Genomic DNA, 26237 nt, shown 5'->3' with positions numbered 1-26237 from the left:
GTAAAATTAGTCCAGTAACACAAATACAGTCTGGTAAGCAAAAAATGTCCTGGTTTCTCTGAGAAGTCCCAGCTTCTCCCAGAGGTTCAATCCTTCTCACTTCAAGTTCTCACAACCGACTGCCTATGCCCCAGCTAAGCAAAAAGGTTACAGTAGGTGGACTCTAGGCCCACCTCCCCCTATACCCAGGGATGGAAGTGCCTCAAGAGGCTATAACCTTGCATTATAAGGGGTGATTACTTACAAACAATACAATGTACACAGAAGCAGTACAAATAATGGACAGTGAACCAAGCTTAAAATAGGAATCTGTACAGCAAGATACACCTCCCCCATATCCCACCATCACAGGGGTCACATTTGGGTCAAGTCAAGTCTGGTCCCAAACCCGAACAACTGCAGGTTCGCCCATCTCTAGTTATAACTCGCATTCATTTAGGGTTAGCTTTAAAATGGCAGTATTTTTGGATTTAAATACTAAATGTGTCCAAATTACAAAAAGAAGAAAAACAAACAACTGTGACATTAGAACAAATATTGAGCACAGACATCAGATGGAACATGAAATAAGCGGTAATCATGGCAGTAGCCACATTCCTACATGTTTTCTATATTATATTTATTATTCCCAAACTGGAGGCACCGAGCTCTGCGTGAATTTTCAGAAATATCACTTTCTTGGACAGCGAAAATGAAACAGATTTTCTTTACAGACACTTATGTCAGTGTAATAACTGTGAAGTCTGAGAATGTGCCATATGTCCTAAACCATTATAACAGACAACATGTAGTGGAAACGTAAAGTGTTATGCCAGGCGTTGTGCCAGCTTTATCACACCAGAAAAACACTAGTCAGGGCTCACGTGAAGATCTACCGTCAGGAAAAAAACAGAAGATAACATAAATATGAAAAATGAGGGAAAAGGCCAACTACCTAACAGCGGTGCACCGGAGGTTTGTAATGAGAACCCTACAAGTGAGTGCTTAGAGAGAAACCATCTTCAGGGATCTCTTATGTGAGCCGCCTGGACTAATACATAACAGTCTTCTAGAAATCCGACCGGAAACAGCGTTCCTGGTCCTGCTGCTAGTCAAGAGGACAACCTTCACGTTACTGGTCAGACAAGACACCACAAAAATGACTTCACCCTTATTTACTTGGCTCCTTGTGGTCATGCAGAACAAATCAGCAGGATCTTAGGTCATGTTCTTCAGGCCACGTTTGGACAGCTGCTTACATCCATCTTAATAGTTTACAGCTTCAGACAGTTATTGGGGTTATGAGGGAAATTTCAGCAGGTTTAACATAGGTGAAATACAGTTATTGGGTGGGCTTTATTCATAATTTCACCACGTCGGGCAAGTCACAATACACCTAAGGCTGCTTTCACACTACGTTTTTTTAACACAAAAACGGATCCAGTGCAAATGCGTTTTCATTTCAATGCATTTGCAATGGACTCGCGTTAACATGCGTTCACCTGCGTTTGTGTGCGTTATAGTGAGGATCCAGCGAGTTGCAGTTTTTTAACATTTTCCAAAAACGCTACATGTAGCGTTTTTGAGCTGCGTCCAAATACTGCAAATTGCTGGATCCTGACTATACTGCATGCAAACGCATGTGAACGCTGGCATGCTGATAGACAGGATCCTGCTTGCTCTACTGAGCATGCCCAGAAACCAGCCTCCGTGATCAGTCTCTCTCTCCTCCCTCTCTCTCCCCTGTCTCTCCTCCCTCTCTCTCCCCTGTCTCTCCTCCCTCTCTCTCCTCCCATCTCTCCTCCCTCTCTCTCCTCCCATCTCTCTCCCCTGTCTCTCCTCCCTCTCTCTCCTCCCATCTCTTTCCCCTGTCTCTCCTCCCTCTCTCCTCCCATCTCTTTCCCCTGTCTCTCCTCCCATCTCTTTCCCCTGTCTCTCCTCCCATCTCTCTCCCCTGTCTCTCCTCCCTCTCTCTCCTCCCATCTCTTTCCCCTGTCTCTCCTCCCTCTCTCCTCCCATCTCTTTCCCCTGTCTCTCCTCCCTCTCTCCTCCCATCTCTTTCCCCTGTCTCTCCTCCCTCTCTCTCCTCCCATCTCTCTCCCCTGTCTCTCCTCCCTCTCTCTCCTCCCATCTCTCTCCCCTGTCTCTCCTCCCATCTCTCTCCTCCCATCTCTTTCCCCTGTCTCTCCTCCCTCTCTCCTCCCATCTCTTTCCCCTGTCTCTCCTCCCTCTCTCCTCCCATCTCTTTCCCCTGTCTCTCCTCTCTCTCTCCTCCCATCTCTCTCCCCTGTCTCTCCTCCCATCTCCCTCCCCTGTCTCTCCTCCCTCTCTCTCCTCCCATCTCTCTCCCCTGTCTCTCCTCCCATCTCTCTCCCCTGTCTCTCCTCCCTCTCTCTCCTCCCATCTCTTTCCCCTGTCTCTCCTCCCTCTCTCTCCTCCCATCTCCCTCCCCTGTCTCGCCTCCCTCTCTCTCCTCCCATCTCCCTCCCCTGTCTCTCCTCCCTCTGTCTCCTCCCATCTCCCTCCCCTGTCTCTCCTCCCTCTCTCTCTCCCCTGTCTCTCCTCCCTCTCTCTGTCTCTCCCCCACCTGAGAGCTGTGGACACTCGTAACCAAGGTAAATATCGGGTAACCACTTCTCTTAGTTTCCCGATGTTTACGTTGGTTACGTGTGCAGACGCTCGTAACCAAGATAAATATCGGGTATCCAAGCAAGTTACCCGATGTTTACCTTGGTTACGATCCTCTGCAGCTGTAAGAAGCCGGCTCCCAGTCTAGCACGTTTAGTTCCCCTCACTCCCGATCACATGACTCCAATGCCCGCCCCTAAACATCCAGTGACAGGATCCTGCAAAATAAGACATGCGTTTGCATGCATTTTTTTGCTGTAAAAGCAGGATCCGCTTTTACAGCAAAAAAACGTTCATGACGCATGTTAAAAAAACGTAGTGTGAAAGAAAGCAGCCTAACTAGCATACTATTTCCTGAAGGCCTGCAGGATGCCAAACTACCAAAAAGGCCGATATTTAGCGGGTAACTCCCTACACAGGATATGTAATAAACTAGGTTTGTCTACAATCAGTTTCTTCTCATGGTAAGACCATTATTTCTCCTACATTGTAATTATTCTGATGAAGGATTAAGGTCACGTTTAAAGGGGTTGTTCATTTTAATTAATAGAACTTCAAATAAAAATAAATTCTATAAAGATGAGACTCTTGTATATGTGCCCCTGCTGTGTACTGTGTAATGGCCGTGTCTGACCATACAGGGACATGGTCTGATCATACCACATCTCCTGGGAAGGGGAGGATGCAAAAGAAAGTATACAGACATTACAGCATGAGATCTAAGATGATTCTTCTTGTGAGGTAAACCATTTCCCTGACCGTTTAAACAATGTTTTACCTCACAAAGAATCAGCAATGATTCTGCTGTCTGTATACTCTTACGTCCTCCTCTGCCCAGGAGATGTGGTATGATCAGACCATATTATATAAGTACACCCTGCTGTAAATAAGTAAAAGCATAGTGCATATACAGTAAATAAACATAGGGTACATAGTAAACACTATTTTTGATCAAAAAAAGCGTAAAGCCATCCCACAAACAACAAGGTCTACCCAAATCGGGAAAGTACCTACACTCTCTAGTATTAACAACTTACCATGTGTCAGAATAGACCTCAATCTGAATAAGGGCAGAGTGATGGGTCCTGACTATAGCACACTGCCATGGGAAGCAATGGATGAAAAGCTCAGCGAAAGGGGGTCACACCCTATTTGTACTGAGTACAAGAAACTAAAGAAAAAACACTATTGCTTTCACTTCTTTACAGCAAGGTATACGTCCATATTATGTTCATCTTGGGTTTTCTTTCTCTTATGGCCAGTGTGAACATGCGCTTACAAGCTCCATGTATACCATCTCATATTCCGAAACAACAAAGAGCCAGCACCAATGTGCACTAAGGCATCAAATATTCCAAACTGCATTATAAAAAAATTTTTTTGAGATTTTTGGCAAAAAATTGCAATTTCTTGAGCTGCTTCGCCACGTCACGGCAAATCTCATTTGAAGCAGTCCTACACTAAAATATTTTTATAAAATGTGCCATGCGGCCTCACACATGAATAACAGAACTGCTCTCAGCAGCACTCACCTGGTCTATTGCAGTCCCGTACCCATGACTGAGTCACGGTTGTGGGCGGGACAGGTCCAAGCAAATGCTGCATGAAGTATATATATAGCCTGTGGACAAAGCCTGATGACCCAATGTGAACAGTCACCAAACGCCAAAATCTATACAGATGGAATACATCCCAAATTGGGGTGCGTAGCAAGGTGGAGGTCAACCACCGACCAATTCAACAAAGAAACAACAAAGAGCCAGCACCAATGTGCACTAAGGCATCAAATATTCCAAACTGCATTATAAAAAAATTTTTTTTGAGATTTTTGGCAAAAAATTGCAGTTTCTTGAGCTGCTTCGCCACGTCACGGCAAATCTCATTTGAAGCAGTCCTACACTAAAATATTTTTATAAAATGTGCCATGCGGCCTCACACATGAATAACAGAACTACTCTCAGCAGCACTCACCTGGTCTATTGCAGTCCCGTACCCATGACTGAGTCACGGTTGTGGGCGGGACAGGTCCAAGCAAATGCTGCATGAAGTATATATATAGCCTGTGGACAAAGCCTGATGACCCAATGTGAACAGTCACCAAACGCCAAAATCTATACAGATGGAATACATCCCAAATTGGGGTGCGTAGCAAGGTGGAGGTCAACCACCGACCAATTCAACAAAGAAACAACAAAGAGCCAGCACCAATGTGCACTAAGGCATCAAATATTCCAAACTGCATTATAAAAAAATTTTTTTGAGATTTTTGGCAAAAAATTGCAATTTCTTGAGCTGCTTCGCCACGTCACGGCAAATCTCATTTGAAGCAGTCCTACACTAAAATATTTTTATAAAATGTGCCATGCGGCCTCACACATGAATAACAGAACTGCTCTCAGCAGCACTCACCTGGTCTATTGCAGTCCCGTACCCATGACTGAGTCACGGTTGTGGGCGGGACAGGTCCAAGCAAATGCTGCATGAAGTATATATATAGCCTGTGGACAAAGCCTGATGACCCAATGTGAACAGTCACCAAACGCCAAAATCTATACAGATGGAATACATCCCAAATTGGGGTGCGTAGCAAGGTGGAGGTCAACCACCGACCAATTCAACAAAGAAACAACAAAAAGCCAGCACCAAATGTGCACTAAGGCATCAAATATTCCAAACTGCATTATAAAAAAATTTTTTTTGAGATTTTTGGCAAAAAATTGCAGTTTCTTGAGCTGCTTCGCCACGTCACGGCAAATCTCATTTGAAGCAGTCCTACACTAAAATATTTTTATAAAATGTGCCATGCGGCCTCACACATGAATAACAGAACTACTCTCAGCAGCACTCACCTGGTCTATTGCAGTCCCGTACCCATGACTGAGTCACGGTTGTGGGCGGGACAGGTCCAAGCAAATGCTGCATGAAGTATATATATAGCCTGTGGACAAAGCCTGATGACCCAATGTGAACAGTCACCAAACGCCAAAATCTATACAGATGGAATACATCCCAAATTGGGGTGCGTAGCAAGGTGGAGGTCAACCACCGACCAATTCAACAAAGAAACAACAAAGAGCCAGCACCAATGTGCACTAAGGCATCAAATATTCCAAACTGCATTATAAAAAAATTTTTTTGAGATTTTTGGCAAAAAATTGCAATTTCTTGAGCTGCTTCGCCACGTCACGGCAAATCTCATTTGAAGCAGTCCTACACTAAAATATTTTTATAAAATGTGCCATGCGGCCTCACACATGAATAACAGAACTGCTCTCAGCAGCACTCACCTGGTCTATTGCAGTCCCGTACCCATGACTGAGTCACGGTTGTGGGCGGGACAGGTCCAAGCAAATGCTGCATGAAGTATATATATAGCCTGTGGACAAAGCCTGATGACCCAATGTGAACAGTCACCAAACGCCAAAATCTATACAGATGGAATACATCCCAAATTGGGGTGCGTAGCAAGGTGGAGGTCAACCACCGACCAATTCAACAAAGAAACAACAAAGAGCCAGCACCAATGTGCACTAAGGCATCAAATATTCCAAACTGCATTATAAAAAATTTTTTTTTGAGATTTTTGGCAAAAAATTGCAGTTTCTTGAGCTGCTTCGCCACGTCACGGCAAATCTCATTTGAAGCAGTCCTACACTAAAATATTTTTATAAAATGTGCCATGCGGCCTCACACATGAATAACAGAACTACTCTCAGCAGCACTCACCTGGTCTATTGCAGTCCCGTACCCATGACTGAGTCACGGTTGTGGGCGGGACAGGTCCAAGCAAATGCTGCATGAAGTATATATATAGCCTGTGGACAAAGCCTGATGACCCAATGTGAACAGTCACCAAACGCCAAAATCTATACAGATGGAATACATCCCAAATTGGGGTGCGTAGCAAGGTGGAGGTCAACCACCGACCAATTCAACAAAGAAACAACAAAGAGCCAGCACCAATGTGCACTAAGGCATCAAATATTCCAAACTGCATTATAAAAAAATTTTTTTGAGATTTTTGGCAAAAAATTGCAATTTCTTGAGCTGCTTCGCCACGTCACGGCAAATCTCATTTGAAGCAGTCCTACACTAAAATATTTTTATAAAATGTGCCATGCGGCCTCACACATGAATAACAGAACTGCTCTCAGCAGCACTCACCTGGTCTATTGCAGTCCCGTACCCATGACTGAGTCACGGTTGTGGGCGGGACAGGTCCAAGCAAATGCTGCATGAAGTATATATATAGCCTGTGGACAAAGCCTGATGACCCAATGTGAACAGTCACCAAACGCCAAAATCTATACAGATGGAATACATCCCAAATTGGGGTGCGTAGCAAGGTGGAGGTCAACCACCGACCAATTCAACAAAGAAACAACAAAGAGCCAGCACCAATGTGCACTAAGGCATCAAATATTCCAAACTGCATTATAAAAAAATTTTTTTTGAGATTTTTGGCAAAAAATTGCAGTTTCTTGAGAGTAGTTCTGTTATTCATGTGTGAGGCCGCATGGCACATTTTATAAAAATATTTTAGTGTAGGACTGCTTCAAATGAGATTTGCCGTGACGTGGCGAAGCAGCTCAAGAAACTGCAATTTTTTGCCAAAAATCTCAAAAAAAATTTTTTTATAATGCAGTTTGGAATATTTGATGCCTTAGTGCACATTGGTGCTGGCTCTTTGTTGTTTCTTTGTTGAATTGGTCGGTGGTTGACCTCCACCTTGCTACGCACCCCAATTTGGGATGTATTCCATCTGTATAGATTTTGGCGTTTGGTGACTGTTCACATTGGGTCATCAGGCTTTGTCCACAGGCTATATATATACTTCATGCAGCATTTGCTTGGACCTGTCCCGCCCACAACCGTGACTCAGTCATGGGTACGGGACTGCAATAGACCAGGTGAGTGCTGCTGAGAGCAGTTCTGTTATTCATGTGTGAGGCCGCATGGCACATTTTATAAAAATATTTTAGTGTAGGACTGCTTCAAATGAGATTTGCCGTGACGTGGCGAAGCAGCTCAAGAAATTGCAATTTTTTGCCAAAAATCTCAAAAAAATTTTTTTATAATGCAGTTTGGAATATTTGATGCCTTAGTGCACATTGGTGCTGGCTCTTTGTTGTTTCTTTGTTGAATTGGTCGGTGGTTGACCTCCACCTTGCTACGCACCCCAATTTGGGATGTATTCCATCTGTATAGATTTTGGCGTTTGGTGACTGTTCACATTGGGTCATCAGGCTTTGTCCACAGGCTATATATATACTTCATGCAGCATTTGCTTGGACCTGTCCCGCCCACAACCGTGACTCAGTCATGGGTACGGGACTGCAATAGACCAGGTGAGTGCTGCTGAGAGTAGTTCTGTTATTCATGTGTGAGGCCGCATGGCACATTTTATAAAAATATTTTAGTGTAGGACTGCTTCAAATGAGATTTGCCGTGACGTGGCGAAGCAGCTCAAGAAACTGCAATTTTTTGCCAAAAATCTCAAAAAAAATTTTTTTATAATGCAGTTTGGAATATTTGATGCCTTAGTGCACATTGGTGCTGGCTCTTTGTCATCTCATATTCCGGCTCTTATTTCATATCCTTGTATAGTCAGACACATCCATTACACAGTACATAGGAAGGGAACATTTATACGATCTCCGCTCAGAAATATATATATTTTTTTACAAATCCAACTGTGAAACTAAGTTTTATTGTAACATAAATCCGCTGATTAATATTACAATCATCGTGGGAGAACCCCTTTAAAGGGAACCTGTCACCACTTTTTGGCCTATAAGCTGCGGCCACCACCACTGGGCTCTTATATAGAGCATTCTAACATGCTGTATATAAGAGCCCAGGCCGGGGGTATAACAAACACTTTATAATACTTACCTAACATTCGCACTGTGGGCCTAATGGACGTCTCCATTCTCTGGTGCCGGCGCCGCCTCTTTTGGCCATCTTTGTTCTCTTCTTCTCTAGCCGCGGTGCATGACGGCTCCGACGTCATCAATACTCGCCGGCATTCAGGTCCTGAGCAGGGCAGATCAAAGTATTGTAGTGCGCCTGTGCAGGACCGGCGAGTGTGTATGACATAGCCGTGTCATGCACCCAGGCTTCAGAAAGAGGACAAAGATGGCCGAAAGAGGAGGCGCCGGCATCGGACAATGGAGACACCCATTAGGCCGACAGTGTGAATGTTAGGTAAGTATTATAAAGTGTTTTTTATGTTATACCCCCGACCTGGTTTTTTATATACAGCATGTTAGAATGCTGTATATAAGAGCCCGGTGGTGGTGGCCGCAGCTTGTAGGCCAAAAAAGTGGGGACAGGTTCCCTTTAAGCCAGAGGTCAATGGCTATGTTGGGGCTTTTATGTCCATTACTGAAAAGCAGGATTTAGGTATATCCGGCAGTGACTTTAATAAATCAGATAGCCACTTTGTGCTGTCTGAACTCGTATTTTGCAGTCAACCTTTTTGAAATGGATATAAAAGCGTGGTCAATTGCACACCTCAAAGAAGGCGGACACTGCTGAAAATAAGGTCAGCGCATAAATTAACCCTGCATGCTTCATTAAAGTCAATGGCCCAGTCACTGGATACACCCAAATCCGTGTTTTCTTCTAATAGCGGTGACTAATGAATAACTACAGTACTACAGAAATTAGCAAAGTTATCAAATTCTAAAACGGGACTTTTAAAGGCAGAAATGAAGGATTTCACAGCAGCCGCGACACTATCATAGTATACTCTCCCAAACACTCGCTATGCCGCTGCTTGTCACGCTTCCTCACGTTATACATTAATCACCGGCACTGTCGCTCAGGCAATAAATAAATAATCCCAAATGACGAGCAGACAATAGCAAATAAAAGGGATCCGTCTATTAGGCAGAAGACGCAAGCTCCAGTCTTGGAAAAGCAAAAATTGCTACTCTTATCTCTTCCATCCACACTCCTAGAAGAAGCCCAATCATGGTCCTGCCGGAGACAGCCGGCTAATGTGGCCGTCAAGAGAAAGTCATTCATTAAATAATCATGGGAGCTTCTCAACGTCTCAGAAATTTGGAAGGAGCATTACTCCCAAAGGCTGCTTCTCACAAACAAGATAGAAATGGGATAATTGCTCCCAGGTAACAAAAGATTAAGCAGCTAATGTGTGGATAAAATGCCGCTAATCCAGCCCCAAAGCCCCAGACACACAGTCAGTCATGCAAGTACGACGACGCCTAAAATCTGCCCAAAACCCAACGTCGGTACCGTAGGGGCAACAATGTGGTTTGTATCCTTAAGGAAAAGAATATATTTTCAATCACTGGACAAGCTGAATAGTGAACATTTTTTCTAAACTTGATATTTTCCTCAGTTGTCACCTCCCTTCCTCTATGCAGGCACCAACCTGCAGCTCTACAGGGAGGCAGTAAGCACTACACTAAAGCTGCTCATTCACGGTACATTGATACACAGTTTGTGTAGGAACACTCACTTGGTATGCCAATGTTTGTTTATTAAATGGAATCTGTCAGCAGCTTTTTGATATGTAATCTGATTCCAGCAAGATGTAGGGACAGAGACCCAGATTCCAGCAATGGATCACTAACTGGGCTGTGTGTTGCGGTTTCAATAAAATCAGTGTCTTACCTGCAGGAGATTATCACTACAGCAGTAGGTGTCTCCTGCCTCCTAGTCAGCTGCTGTGTAACCACTCTCCTACCACTGAGTCAATGGTGTAAGTGGAGCAATACAATAAATGGTGTGGGTGGGGCTATACACAGCTCAGCATTCTGAGCTCTGCTAGAACAGCAGCAGAGAGATCAGTGATTATATGAAAATGACAGCATGCAAACCAGCTAATTACATTGCTGGAATCAGGCTTTCAACCCATACATCATGCTGTGCTTAGATTACATTACAAAAAGCTGCTGACAGATTCATTTTAATTGCTACATCTGAAGTTACAGGCGTTGCCTCATCAAAGATAAAGATCAGGAAAAGATCACCATTGCAATCAGCTGATTGGCTCCCGCTCCCAGCACTACCTTCAATGCAGACTTTACCAGAGGAGGTTACAACCAAGTAGACATTTTGTAACGTGGCCTATTGTCTACATGAGACGCCTTTAGGCTATAATATAGGGTGATAAGATGCAAATTGATTTTCTGCTAGATTATATTATGTTCAAAGTGTACATCAATTTTTAATTTGCTCTTACTTTGTCACGTGTCCCTCATTTCAGGGGGCTTCTGGGGCCGGAGACCCCAAGCCAAATTGCTGACACACTACTCTGAAGTGTGCTGTTCAGCTTCCAAAAGTGCTCTGCTCCTTCAAGGACGCACACGCACAGCATCCCGTATGGGCGCAGACATTTTATTAGGAGCTCTTATCTTCTCCAGAGCAGCAGAGTTCAGAGGAATTTTTTGGATTGATCAGTGGAGATCTCAGAACCTGGACTCCCATTGATCTGAAGGATGTGTAAAGTAGGAAGGACACTAGGAAAAAGCACTAAAGGCCGCTTTACACGCTACAATTTATCTGACATACGTCATCGGGGTCACGGTTTTCGTGACGCACTTCCATCGTTCGCGACGTCGTTGCGTGTGACACCTACGTGAGACTCCGAATGATCGCAAATATTGTGAAAATCGTTGATCGTTGCCACATCGTTCAGTTTAAAAATATTGTTCGTCGTTTGGAAGGCAGCAGACATATTGCTACGTTTGATACCCTGCAAACGACCAACAACATCCACACGGCCGCCTTGGTCAAACAATATATCGCTGAACGATGTTGCGTTGTTTGTGAGATGTGTACGTGTGACCGCTACAAAACGACCTATGTGCGATCTCGGCAAATCGTAACAACGATCTGGGCGTGTCACATCGCTAACGAGATCGCTAGCGATATCATTGTGTGTAACGGGGCCTTTACACCTTTCTGCCCTAGCCAATGTTCATTTCTGTGCTTTTGTTTTTTCCCTCCTAAAAAAAATGTTTTTTGAAATTTGTAAAGCAAAAAGAACGTATTATTTCTCATCCGGTGACCTGTGAAAGGGCATGTTTTATTGATATATTTTATTAGCACGATGCTGGGATCACTTTTTATTGCCTTCTTTTTAAGGAAGGTGCAATTACTAAAAACATAAAACCAGCAATTCTGTTTGGACTGTTTTCTTCCTTACATTGTTTACCAGGTTATTTTAGGCTATCACCTGATATTTTGACCAGACATTTTTAGTGGAAAGAAAAGAAAAAAATAAAGAAAAAAAGGGGGGAGGGGGGATATCAGGCTTTGTGTGCACGCTGACGTTTCTGCAATTCTCTTAAACGCTGCGTTTTTGGCCGCAAAACATGCACAAAAAAACGCACCCGTGGCAAAAACGCAGCGGTAAAAATGCACCCCGTTTTTTGGCTAAATTTTGCTGCATTTTTGTTCACTGTGTTTTTTTTCCAATGCATTGTATGGGTGGAAAAACACAGAAAAACACAAGGATTGACATGACCATTTTTTTTTACCTCAAAAACGCAGCCAACAAAAATGAAATCACAAACTTTGCTGGGGAAGGAAAGTCATGCAGTTTTGAGCCCAAAAACTCACCACAAAAACACGGTAAAAAATGCAGCGTGTGCACATAGCCTAATTGTGGGTAACACACAGAGGGCTTCTGCTGGGCATGATTCAGGCCCAACGCCCTAGCCCTCTCTGCACCACTCCGTAACGCTCACCCAATGAAGGACGCGCTGTTACATCTTATGCTTGGAAGGGTTTAACATAGCACACGGTTGTTTCGTTATTTTCTTTATTTATAACCTTAGCTGTTGTTATTATGTACAAAGTTCACGTATTAAAAAGGGAACATGTCACATGCATAAAAATGCTATTAACCTGCAGATATGGGGTTAATCTGCAGGTTAGTAGCGTATGAAACCTTCACGGGGCCTGCACATTGAACCCTGCTGCAGGGAGGAAAAGAACTTTAATCCTTCCAGCAGCGTTCGGGTTTCGGTTGCGGAGGTGGCGCTGGTAAGGCTTCAGTCACAGTCCTTTGTATGGAGACCGGAGGCTATAACCGTGCCCCCCTGCACTGACTGACAGCCACTCAGAACCTGTCAGATAGTTCTGTGTATGGCGAGCAGCTGCTGCCCCTGCACTGTGACTGAACCTGCGATGGCGCCACCCCCATGACTGAAACGCAAACATTGCAGGGAGGATAAAAGCTATTTTCCTCCTGGAAACTCTGAGCAGGATTTCAAAATGCTATTATCCTGCAGATTAACTCCATATCTAGAGGTTAATAGCGTTTTTTTGTCTATAAGAGGTTCCCTCTAAATAACATACTGACCAAAATCTTTTATTCCCAGCACTATTCTGGCCCTTTTTGCACATGACTGCAGGTCTGACTTAATGGCTCTCACATAGTCTACAGGGCGGAATTTGCTTTCTCAATTGAAAATGATGAGAACCTCAGTGTTGGTCTCATAGGCTTACATTGGGAAGGTGACTGCTGGTCTACAAAGAGGACGCTGTATTAGCCTGCTAGTCATAACTGTGGTCATATAGCAGAGAAGAGGACCAGAACTGTACTGAGAATGGAGAAAGAGGAGCCAGCACGATCTGAAAATAGCATGCATCATAAAAAGTGCAAATTCACGGATTTATTCCAACTGTACTATAATAAAAAAAAAAAAAGATTTTTAGCAAATAATTGATCGATTCTTTGAGCCACCCCTGCCAACGTCATGGCAAATCTCAATAGGGGTTTCCTACTCTATATTATGTATTTCATGTGCCATGCGGCCTCCTAGATAAAATTAAAAGCAAAACCATAATGGAGCACACATACCTGTAACCTGTATATAACCGCGGCCTGCCTTTATCAATGGTTGCTGTCTGGCACTGGGAGGGTCAGTTCTGATATAGTGGTAGGTATAGAGCTTGCTCCACATGCTGGGACCTGGGCTGTTCCTTATCCACAATTGCCTCTTTTGCAACATAGAAGCGGTTATATACAGGTTACAGGTATGTGTGCTCCATTATGGTTCTGCTGTTAACTTTATCTAGGAGGCCGCATGGCACATGAAATACATAATATAGAGTAGGAAACCCCTATTGAGATTTGCCGTGACATTGGCAGGGGTGGCTCAAAGAATTGATCAATTATTTGCTAAAAATCTCATTTTGTATTATAGTACAGTTGGAATAAATCTGTGAATTTGCACCTTTTATATGATGCATGCCATTTTCAGATCATGCTGGCTCCCCTCTCTCACTGAGAATGGGAGAAGTGCAAGCGAAATGTATGTGGGGGTGCACTGCGCCTACTGGGTTAGTACATTAGATTATTGCTCTATGCTCTTAGCTGTTTAGTACCCAGTTGGTTCTAGACTTGCATTTAGCTAATGTGTAATTTGTTTTATGTATCGGATGGACGGCTCTGACATTTCTGTGCCATAACTGCTGTGCTCCACACCACCCGACCCCAGCCTCCTGAGTATTTTCCACCTTTAAGTGAAGTTCCCACAATGACTTTTTGGCGAGTTTTTAAACACCGCCTACTTTTGCTCCACAAAAATGCAGCGTGTTACACTTCCATTAAAGTGGATGGGACTTCTAAAAAAATCTCATGCCCACTGTGCTTTTCTTTTTTTTTTTTTTGTGGTGCGCTTCTGAAATCCATACCATGAAAATTTCTTTTGTGGGTATGCGGAGTTTTATGTGCACATTTTCAGTACAAAATTGGATTAGATGGTAACACGTAAGCGTTTTTAGTGCATTTCCGCTATTGAAATGCACTACAGATGCATGTAACCCACACATGACTATATCACTAAAAAGTTCTCAAAGCCAAATACCACAAAGTATAAAAAAAAAAAGAAAACGGCTAAGTTTAACAAAAAAGGATATAAAAGGACGATGCAAAAATCGCAGCATCAAATACACAATAAAAACAAATGTAACAAATGCAATAAAAATGCAGTGAAAATAGTAAATCTGATTCACCTAATATGAAAATCTACAACATCTAATACTCATCATAGGGATGTAGCCTTACATAGTTACTTAGGTTGAAAAAAGACCTAGGTCCATCTAGTTCAACCTTCCTCCACCAGTTCTACATTTGGTCACTAAGTCATTTATAACCAACAATGTTGTGTGTACTGAGGAAATCATCCAGCCATTTCTTAAAAGCTGTTATAGTGTCTGCCATTACTACCTCTTGTGGTAGGGCATTCCACAGTCTGACTTCTCTAACTGTAGAGAACCCTTTCCTATTTAGCTGCCGGAATCGCTTTTCTTCCACTCGCAGTGAATGCCCCCTGGTCCTTAGTACTGTCTTTGGAAGAAATAAGTCATGTGCCTTAAATGTTATTCTTTGCATACCATTTTTTTATGTAATATACTGCAAATTTATCCTAATACAGTATGTAGTAATTGTTTAGCTCTGTATAAATTGGCAACGGAAGCCGGCAGTAACGGGCAGGTATTACATTACATGTACTGTGCACATAACTATGGCTAAGGTAGTAAATTCCAGACAATTTACAAAGGAGGCACTTATACAGTATATTTCAATGTAATAAACGGTGAACCCGGCTGTAACCTTCATCATACAATGGTGACCTCAACGAGAAGTTACATCATAGCCGGAGCTGTACTTAAACAAAACAAACTTGTACATCACCTTCTAAGTCTTACACAAAGGGCTTTGTAGGGACATAGGAGTCAGTGAAGGGTCAGAGGAATGCGGAGAAGCAATGGTAAGGCGGGATGGAGACAGATCTTCAGCCAGGTATTAGGTAAGAATTAGAACAATCCATGCATGACACTTCTTATTCAGCTGTTGTTTCTTCAAGGATGTCTAGTATTTACACATGCAAGTCATGGTTTGGTCAACAGCTGGCCGCTGACAATCTGATGACAAGTGCAATGCGCCTGAAATAACTTCAGCGGAGATCTCATTATCCGTGCACCCGGGAGTTGTACGGCACAAGGCGCTGCTTCTGGCAGGCGCATCTCTGGAAACCGCTAGATGCCAAAAAACAGCTGCGGGGCTGGACACGTGTATGAATTTAGGACGCCCCAAGTAACAATTAGAACGGAGGGCCAAATATAATCATATCCCATATGGTCCTTTATCTCCAAAGCAAAACACTCAAAACACACAAGAAGTTCGCCGTGAATTAGACATCACTATAAAGCCAGGTGGTCTGTGAAAGCTAGAGTTTTGGACAATGCCACAAAGTAAAATCAACCAGTCACCAATAGGTTTCCAGTAAGTTTTGTGGCCTAGTGTGGGCTTGAAGTTTTCAACAGCAGCACCCAAAAAATGTGCCATTTCTGTCAAACAAAAAAGCAATGGTCTAAGTTGTCCTTTATGGCCAACCAAATTGTACAGATATCCACTGAATGGGAAAACAATGGCAGTACTTGTAAGGAGTCACTAAATGTAAAGAACTGGTGTGTTCCACTCCATACATTTACATTAGACATCCACTAGTGCAAAAATCAGACAATCGGTGGGGGTGCTGCGTGTGGAACCCCAACTGATGACATGTGCTGAGTTACCCTATAGATAGATCATCAATACATTAGTCGCGGGCAATCCCTTTAAGGGCAGGATATGGATATATATATCCATATATATGTACTGTGTAATGGCAGTGTCTGACCATGCAGAGCTTCACTAGTTCGTGGTTGGCACATACAGCAGCTCCTGGCCAGGGGAGGAAGTGTGCCGCCCCAGGAGCGCTGTTCCTGTTCGAGGACGCCACAGTGCAGGGAATCTTCTGGCCACGGGTAGGTCAGGTTAACTTCTATGGGGATCGTGACACCACTCTCGGTATTTGCGGTCAGGGGGTGAACGCCAGTGCAGTTTAGGGGATGCCTGGGGCGGATGTTAGACGCAGGCAGTTGTTATGGCCTCCCGAGAGTGAGGCTGGCCCCAGGGCCCAGTGTAAGTGTGTAGTACCACAAGTCACAGAAGAACTCACACACAATCAGCACCCGGGCGATGCTATGATGAACCAGGAGGAACCAGGTATCCCGTCGTCTGATGTAGGGGTGACTGCTGACTCGCCTTCCTTGCCCTTCTTGTTTTGAGGTGACTCCTACTTGTAGTATTGCTGGAATCACGGAAGTAGTTTCTGCCGTTCTCCCCTTTCTGGCCCGTTTGCGGGCAGCGAGGAGCAAGTAATTCTGGCTGCTTACTTCTGTCACTTATGGGCTCCCTCGTTGCTGCTGTAGCTGCGGACTCTGTGTAGGTTTGTAAGGCACATAAAGGGCCCTCACCAGCAGGTTTGGCAGGCCAACTGAATGGGCCCCTGCTCTGGGGACCTGTTTCCCAGTGCGGGCTGGGTCTACTGACAGTCCCCTTACTCAGCCACCTCTGTACTAGGTGAATTTCAGGCAGCACTATACAGTAGCCTTTCTCCCCCACCAGCAGCCACTGACTGGTGCAGTGTCTGGAAGGGCCCTGCTCCTCTGCTCTGCCCTCCAGACGCGGCTCTACACCTCCTGCTCCTTCGGCTGCCTCTATACAACTCCCTGTCTCCAGTCCCACACCCACCACTAGCTGGGAGGCGAGGGCCACACCCCCTCCCTGGGACTGCCCAGGGGTCCCCTCTAAGCTGTGTGTGTTCCTGGTTCTAAGTGTCTGTGTGTGTCCACACCCTAGTCAGCCTCTGAGATTACCTGTTTTGTACTCCAGGCGTGGGTGCAATACTCAGTGGTGCCTGACCAGGTCAGGGGCGCCACACAAGCACATGACAATTATTAGGCCACGTGCACACGTAGGAGTATTTGGCAAGTTGTTTTTACATCAAAATCCAGGAGTGGAACAGTCAGAGGAAAAGTATCAAAGGCACACATGAAACACTTCCACATTTTTTGCCCACTCCTGGTTTTAATTTAATAATATGGATGTAAAAAACTCACAAAATACTCAACGTGTGCACGTGGCCTTATACAAATAAAACATCAGGTGCTTGAAGCTGCTACTTTCTGATGTCACACATTTCACTGCTTGTTGTATCACAGGAGCTAGTGTGTCTGCTGAATTTCCGCTTCTCTGAGCGCAATATAACTCAGTCAGTGACATATAAGCTCAGGGTCCACTGAAGCTGCTGCATCACTAACTTCACTTATGTTGAGCTGAGAAGGCTAGAGACATTGCGAAAGAACTTGCTCCTGTGACAAAACAGGCAGGGGAATTTATTATCTAAGAAAGTAGCAGCTCTGAGTTGCTGCTGTTCCATCTGTATTATACTACTTATCACAAGCGATTTATGCTTCCTCCCCTGCCCAGAAGCTGTGGTATGTGCCCACCATGTTCATGCATGGTCAGACACAGCCATTACACAGTACACAGCAGGGGCACATATATAAAATAGCTCAGCACAGGAACATTTTTTTTAGAGACATTCAATTGTGGAACTTATTACTCCAAGTTCTATTGATTAACATTTGATTTGTTCATGGGCCCCCCATTTAATCTGTAAAGTAAATGTGCATTATTATATACCGTAATATTTGCCAAATGATGAAGGCAAATATATTACAAGATAGAAACCTAAATGAGCAACTTTTCAAGCCACATCCCTAGTAAATACGAACAAATAGGGTAAATTATTACTTGTATTGTTGGTGATCTTTCGTACTTCTGGTCTTAGCCATAAATCTTTCGGCAAGCTTTTCCAGATTCCGGGAATACTCCATTTCAATTTCGGCTTTCTTGCGGAAGAAGTCCTGAAGGTCCTGAAGGAGCTGAACTCGCATTTCAGTTTGTTGCTCCAAGCATTTTTGTTGTTCAACCAGCTGGGCTCTTATCTCTGCAAAATAAGGCAAATAAATATGAATGCTTGGATAACATGCCAACTTCACTGCAACGTGGACATTACACTCAAGTCACAAAATGTACAATCTCAAGGGATTGGATCATTTGCTAACAATGTACCTGTAGCTCCTGAGAAAAAAAAGGCAAAGACTAATACTAGCTGGTGTAAATTAAAGCACTCCAAACTAACAATATACAGAACTATGAATCGTTGGTCACCAATAAGATAATTTTCGAAAAATTTAGGCAACAGCTTCATCTCTTTTCATATGACCATAAAAGTCTGATAATACAAGTAATCAGCTTTTCCCTCCCCATCGCTATCACAGCAACTCTGTTCTTCATTCTGACAATGATCCTAGAGCAGCAACCTCCATAACGAACCACCTATTCACATTTCCAAGACTTTTTTTTTTAAGCTGCACCTTTTCACTGGATTGCACTACCCTAGACAGGGTGATTCCAAATAGCCACAGTTTTAAGCGTGACCTAAAAACACATCTTTTAGGCTAGATTTCTACATTCCCCGTCTTTATATATCTCCTCTGCCCTAAGTTTTCCGAAGCAGATTAAAGTCACGGTATATGTAGTGACAGGACAGGGGCCCCTAGGCTGGCCCGCAGACTTGAGACTGCACTGTTTCTTATCTCAGAAGTAGGCTCAATTGTAGCCAGGTTCGAGCCCCTAGCGTGGCCCCCGACTCCTGTCCAAACCCTGATCTTACTTCACCCACCCTGGGAGCGGCATAGAAACCCAGTAATGAAAACCCCACAGAAACAACATGAACAAGGGGAAAAGAAAACTCGTACTCCCTGCACTCAAACAGAGGAAGGACAGTATGTGTACAAAAGAACAAAGCAAAGGGTAGGAAATAAATGCACAACTGGAGAAACACAGAAAAGCAACTGTAGATCACAGTGTAACTGGATAATCACAAAGACCGGGATCGCTGAAGCTATATCCGGGGACCTTATAAAGGGTGAAGGCAGCTGTGAATGGTCATTAGCAGCCTGAGCTCCTAGCAACCATTCACAAGCCAGCAGGAATTAACTCCTGCTGTACTGGAGAGAAGTGAAACAAAACACAGCTGATGCCTGTGACAGGCTGTTCAATTAAGAGATACCAGGCTGCTTGTGTGAACAGAGTCTGACGCCACCATGAGACCCAGCAAGTGCAAAGCCGAATAACGCATAACAATTAATTCAACTAACAGTAAACCCCACATTCCCTGCATCCCAATGCACTTCATTGTTGAGCATACACGACTAGATGAGCTGCTTATATGACTTTATGAGAACTACCATATATAATGTAAAGGATGTCGACTATTGTACAAACAAGCATTTTTTCTTTTTACGTCGTGTCAACCATATTGCTCCATGGATTGTAAGCTTCTGTGGGCAAATCACTTTTTTGGCTTGAGTTATGTTTTTTGCTCTTTAATTAAAGACTTCATTTGTACATGCATCCTCTGAATTACAAAGTATGTTATATAAATTATAGGGAACCTGTCATGCGTGTCATGCTGTCCAAACCACAAGCAGCATGAATCAATCAGACTGGCTGCATAAATGCAAAGATTTGCAGAAAAAATATAGTTCGAAGATACAGCTGTGGGTCATAGGAATAGATGTGACTAGTCCAACGCTGCCCTGGCTGGCTTTTCCCAGGTCCACTACAGATGATTGACAGATCTCTCCCTTGTGTGTACTTGTATCTGGACCGAAAAAGGACAAACCGGACTAGTCTCCTCTCCGACTATTGTCCCTGGCCAGATAGTCTAATCTGCCGGCATTTAGGAGAAAATTACACCTCTCTGCAACTGTGCTGCCAGGCTCTGAATCAAGCTGCTCGTGGTATGGGCAGAATGAATGGCAGGACATGACTCATCCAAAATCATGATCATCATCAAGATCACCATCATCATCACCATCACCATCATGATAAGAGCACTGCTTAGGAACAACTAAATGTCTTTAAAAAGGAGCACTCCAACTATTAAAGAAGCATAGAAAATGACATCCAAAGTGGGTGGCCCAGTATAAAGGATGCCAGCTCCACAAACCACGTATGACCTTGAGTGTTTTACATTCCATCCGCAGCCTAAACAAACAGAAATCTACACACAATGTACACACCTAATACACTGAAATATAGGTAATACACCAGAGCAAGAAAGAGCAAGTCACATAGATGTTTTATGTTCTTATTTCCCTTTTTAATATGCCAACTGGCACGCACAGCTTAGCATTTGGTATTTATCATGTAGTGCTTTTATTTCTAAAATAAGCAGTTCGACAGCAATATGGAAGCCCAGTCTACGTTCCAGAACAAATTAATTCTACAAACTCTCCGAGAGCAGAAAATTCCTCTTAAAACCGCGTGCTGCGGGGTCTTGGCTCATCATTGTCAGAACAGACTTGGAAATAACAAAATCCAGTTCTTAGAGCATATGCACACACAGAAAACTGATGAGGGCAAATCTAAGCTGGAAAGATAAATTCACAAGTTCACTATCTGCTGGCTGATGCATATTGCTCTCAATCCTTAGCTCGTAAGCATGCTCGCTTGGCTGCTGTATGCATGTACCCTGAAGGGTGAGAGGGGAGATCCTGCTGTAAGACCCCACCGGTGTGAGGACTTGTACACCAAACACATTATTTTCGCCGCTAAAACCCCGCCCACCCGCGGTTAAACGCTGCCTACTCAATCTAATTGGTCACCTGTAAGAGGGGTGGGGTTTAGCCGCGGGTGGGAGGGTTTTTTGCGGCGTTACTATAATCTTAAATGTGTGTTCACCTGGGGTGAACACATTTAATAAGGAGCCGAGAACTATCTGAAAGATCTGGCTCTTTTTGGTGAGCGGAGCCATGGGAACCGAATCACCAAAAAGAGCCGGACTGCCCATCACTAGAATACTGTCTGAGTCTACGTCCTGCCATTTGGAGTTTGTCTTAGGCCTCCTTCACACGTCCGTGTCTCCGGTACTTATTTGGTCCGTTTCCTCACGTGCCGGAGACACGGGCACACCCATTAAAATGAATGGGTCTGCGCTCACGTGCGTGTTTTGCCATGGACCGCGTGTCCGTGTGAAGCATATGTGTGCCCGTGTGGTCCACACGTAGACACATGTCAGTTTTTCTCCAGCATCACGGGTGTCACACGGACCACACGGATGTGATCCGTGTGACACGCACTGGAGAAAACACACGTGTCTGTGAATTAAAAGGAATTTCTATACTCACCTTCTCCAGCAATGCTGCCTCTGCTGTCACTTGCTTCCGACCCCCACTCATTATGCTCATCGCATAGTCACACCACTGCAGGCCGGAAGCAGCAGCAGCGGGGAGTCGACAGTGCTGGAGACCGTAGATCAGCCCCACGGACAGCAACGACAGACAGGTGAGCAAAAAGTTCCTGTTCTTCGTGTGTTATCACGGATAACATAGCACACGGAGAACACATGTGTGCCAAAATCAAGGCACACAGAGGGCAATACGTACCTTTGACACGTCCGTGAAAAACGTGTGTGATTTTCACGGACGTGTGAAAGAGGCCTTACATTGAATGTCACTAGTGCCATTTACAAGTATTTATGGTTAAAAGTCTACAGCAAAGAGTGGGAGGAAATAATGAAAAGCCTTTATATGCCCAAAGAAAACGTCAAGTCTGAAAAACTTGACAGATTTTGATTATTAGAAATTGTCCAATTAAGGCTGGTTTCACACTACGTCTTTTTAACATCCGTTGAAAACGTTATTTTAGCGGAAGTACGGATCCAGTGCAAATGCGTTTTCATTTCAATGCATTTGCAATGGACTCGCGTTAACGTCCGTTCACCTGCGTTTGCCTGCGTTATAGTGAGGATCCAGTGACTTGCAGTTTTTTAACATGTTTCAAAAACGCTACTTGTAGCGTTTTTGAGCTCCGTCCAAATACTGCAAATTGCTGGATCCTGACTATAACGCACGCAAACGCAGGTGAACGCTGGCGTGCTGATAGACAGGATCCTGATTTTGTACTGAGCATGCCCAGAAAGTACTGAGCATGCCCAGAACCAGTCTCGCGTGATCTGTCTCTCTCTACTCCCTCACCCTCTCTCTCTCTCTATCTCTGTCTTTCCCCCTTCCTCCCCTTCCTCTCTATCCCACCTGAGAGCTGCGGACACTCGTAACCAAGGTAAATATCGCGTAACCACTTCTCTTAGTTACCCGATGTTTACGTTGGTTACGTGTGCAGGGAGCCGGCTCCTAGCAGCTGCAGACACTCGTAACCAAGATAAATATCGGGTATCCAAGGCCGATGCTAACCTTGGTTACCAGCGTCTGCAGCTGTCAGAAGCCTCCTCCCAGTCTAGTTCCCCTCACTCCCGATCACATGACTCAAATGCCCGCCCCTAAACATCCAGTGCATATGTTATTTGCTGTAAAAGCAGGATCCGTACTTCCGCTAAAAAAACGTTTTCAGCGGATGTTAAAAAGACGTAGTGTGAAACTAGCCTAATCGTCAATATTTGTGGAAAATAGTCAAGATCATCCATCTTGGTTGATCGTTTTCCTGAATAGTGGAAATGTTGCTTTGGAAGAATAATAAATGCTTAGCTTTCACTACATGCTTGTGATTTTGGTATTATACAGCGTGTTATATCTGCATTATATTTGATGGCCATACATGAAACAGAGTCACACTTCTACTGTGATCTCTGTGCTATGCATCACCCCAGCTCCACACCTTCAGACCCAAGACGCATGACATTTGTGTCACCCAAAGTTCCTTTACTGCTGGTATTAAAGCAGTATTCTAAAGTGTTTAATGGCTTGAATTTGTTAGAATGAAAATAAGCAAGTTTTCAATTGACTTTTTTTCTGTTTTTCTGCAATGAGAGCTTTTACCTTACATAGTGCACAGCTTGTTTCCATTCAGCTCGGCCACTAGTTCCTGCCTAGATCCTGGCCAAGTGTGCTCTGTAGTTCCACTCGAGGGGAGGGGTTAACTCCTAACATACTAGCCACCCCTCTCCCACTTCTGTACAGCAGTTAGCTGCTCACTTCCCTCTCAGCACTTAATAAACTGTTCTTTTCAGTACTGTGTATTCACAATTACAGATGAGCGAACCTTTGGAGGTTTGGTTTGCTGGCAGCAATAGAACCGAACCTCCACTGGTTCTAACTTTACTGAGCCTGGTTCAAAGTCACTGATTGGTAGTATAAGTCTCCGCACACATACAGCCAGCCATAAGCAGATCACTTCCGGGGGAGGGTGGGCAGGTTTTTATAAGAAAAAAAAAATGTTTTTCTTGTTGCACACTACATCAGATCATGCTGTTAACGCGAGTGTGCACCTTTCAAACACTGCAAGCGGCTCGCACAGGGCTGAGCACAAAGCGTACCTGAGCCCAGTGCTGCTCGCGCAAATGAAGTTCCCGCGTAAAGCATTCAAATGCCAAATCTGTACTCTGATTTTTAAAGCCGGTGCTCAGTTCAATAACCTAACTTTGGGTTCACTCATCTATAATCACAACCTTGCAGTATCTACTAATACTATAGCTCTGCTGCTTTCAAGAACTGTCACTCAAGGAGGAGTGCCCGACTCCCCCCAGCATCCAGGAAGTAACGAGACTGCTAAGATAGGAGCTGCTCAAGAGACCACTTTAAAGCCCCCGTCACACATAGCGAGATCGCTAGCACGTCACAGGTTTTGTGACGTACCAGCGACCTCGCCAGCGATATTGCTGTGTGTGACAAGCAGCAGCGAGCGGGCCCCTGCTGCGAGGTCGCTGATTGTGAAAAAACAGTCAGGACCATTTTTTGGTCGTTGGTCTCTCGCTATACAGCACGCTTTGGTTCGGAGTCTGCAGTGAGCTGTCGTTTCGCTGGTCGCTGTGGAGATCTGTCTGATTGACAGCTCAAAAGCGACATACCAGTGATCCCTGCCAGGTCGGATCGCTAGTACGTCGCTGTGTGTAACGGGACCCTTAGACTTTGTTCACTTCTGTGAACCGAGTTATTTTGATCAACAAAATAACAGATTCCATGAAAGAAATTCAACAATTCAATAGTCTATTGGGTCCATCGAGTGCTGTCAGCTTCTATCACAAGAAAGATTTAGTATCTGGTCATTTTTATTTCTTTGTTCTACTTCATTATACCGTAGGAGCAAAGAAAATGATCTGTGAAGCTCCTAAGATTACCAATAAACATCTGATACATTGATAGATTGAAAAAAAAGTATTACATTCATTTTTATTAAGTACTGTAAAGTATAGCACAAACTGGTATGAAAATGTTCTTCTCTTTCACAAGGTAGTTATTTGTAAGATGATTCACCAAAGGTTTATGAAATTCCCTCAAGCATACAAGAAATGAAGAACTAAAAAGCAACAAGCCTGAAATATTTGAAACCGATCATTTAAAGAATTACCCGTGACATCTGAAATGGCCAGCGGAAAGTAGGAGGATCTCAATGTTTTCCACAAACAGATCTGAAAATTACTGCTCGTCTTCTAAGACACAAAAGGACGCCCGCTGCGAAGTTAATGAACAGCTCAGCTGGAAACCAATGTCTTACATTGGAATATTTTCTACCATGCTATTGAATATACTTGTACACAGATTCCAACCTCTGACTCACATTGCCTAAATGGCTTTCACAGGTTTTTGTTTTTAGCTGTCAAGCAATATTTTTAGGAGTGAAGAACCCAATTCTCCATTGATTTCTGAAGGACGAAGGACCGCCAAGTGTGTTAGGGGGATGAGGACATAAATATGCCCCCAATACATTTGTTAAAATACAAAAACATGGAAGCCTTTTAAACACTAGAAGTCCCAGAGAGGGGTCATTTAACATTTCTACCTTTGGAACCCAGAGAGCTCGAAATTTCTAGGACTTCTAGTGTTAAGCTAGTGAATGTGTACTACCGGATACCCGAGTAAAGGTGCCCAAAATTGGAAAGATGAACATTTCAGCTATAAAATCGCTGTTAAAATCTTTCATCCTCCTATAAAAGCTTAAAACACAGATTAGAGCAGTCCGAACATGTTTATTTTGGGGGGCTCTCAACTTCCTCCCAATGTTTGCTTCTCAATGGAGGAAAGCTGCCGAGGCTTGTGACCGTGGGCTTAGGCTGCTTTCACACATCCGGTTTTTGCTGTGCAGCACAATACGGCACTTTGCGGGAAAACCGCATCCGTTTTTTTTGCAACCAGATGCGGTTTCTCCCACATACTTTTATTAGCGCCGGATTGTGCCGCATGGCCTTGCGTTGCGCCCATTTTTTGCCGGATGCAGCATATTTAGCAGACGTGGCGGCCGGATGAAACGTCCGGCACGATGCGTCGCAAATTATAATGAAAGCCTATGGACGCCGGTTGCGGTTTTTTTTTGCACTACGCATGCTCATTATCAAGCCGTATCCGTCAAAGAACGGACGGGCCGCATGGAAAAACTTATGCAACGGATCCGTTTTTTTCGCCGCATCCGTTGCATAGGATAGGTTTTTGAGCCGCACTACAAAAACCGGATGTGTGAAAGCAGCCTTACCTCTTCTACATATATGCAGGTTTGGACAAATCAAGTTTATTTCATTTCAAACTAAGCAAGATTTACCAAAAAGTTAGTGTTTTAAGAATTCTTCATTGCCTCAAAAATTGCACAAAAACAAATTAAGACTCCAATAATCATGTTTATATTTTTAACAGGCAAAAAAAAAAAAATAATACTCCCTTCAAGGGGTTGCCACAATATACTAGTTGTGAGAAAAAAAAAAAAAACTAAAATGGAAAGTTATATTAATGGTTTT

The 26237-nt window shown here is 43.8% G+C and overlaps 1 protein-coding gene across 5 annotated transcripts in view; it reads right to left on the bottom strand.

The window, feature by feature from the left end:
* The window catches only part of SRGAP1 (SLIT-ROBO Rho GTPase activating protein 1), a 233729-nt gene that overhangs the window by 113543 nt on the left and 93949 nt on the right, over positions 1–26237 (bottom strand). For all 5 annotated transcript variants that reach the window (XM_075344822.1, XM_075344823.1, XM_075344824.1 and 2 more), the window contains exon 2: positions 18239–18434. In XM_075344822.1, the coding sequence (XP_075200937.1) occupies positions 18239–18434 (196 nt within the window). The remainder of the gene's footprint in view (positions 1–18238; positions 18435–26237) is intronic.

This window comes from Anomaloglossus baeobatrachus, chromosome 4 (assembly GCF_048569485.1).
Source record: "Anomaloglossus baeobatrachus isolate aAnoBae1 chromosome 4, aAnoBae1.hap1, whole genome shotgun sequence".
Classification (NCBI taxonomy): domain Eukaryota; kingdom Metazoa; phylum Chordata; class Amphibia; order Anura; family Aromobatidae; genus Anomaloglossus; species Anomaloglossus baeobatrachus.
This window is presented reverse-complemented; position numbering and strand designations above follow the sequence as displayed.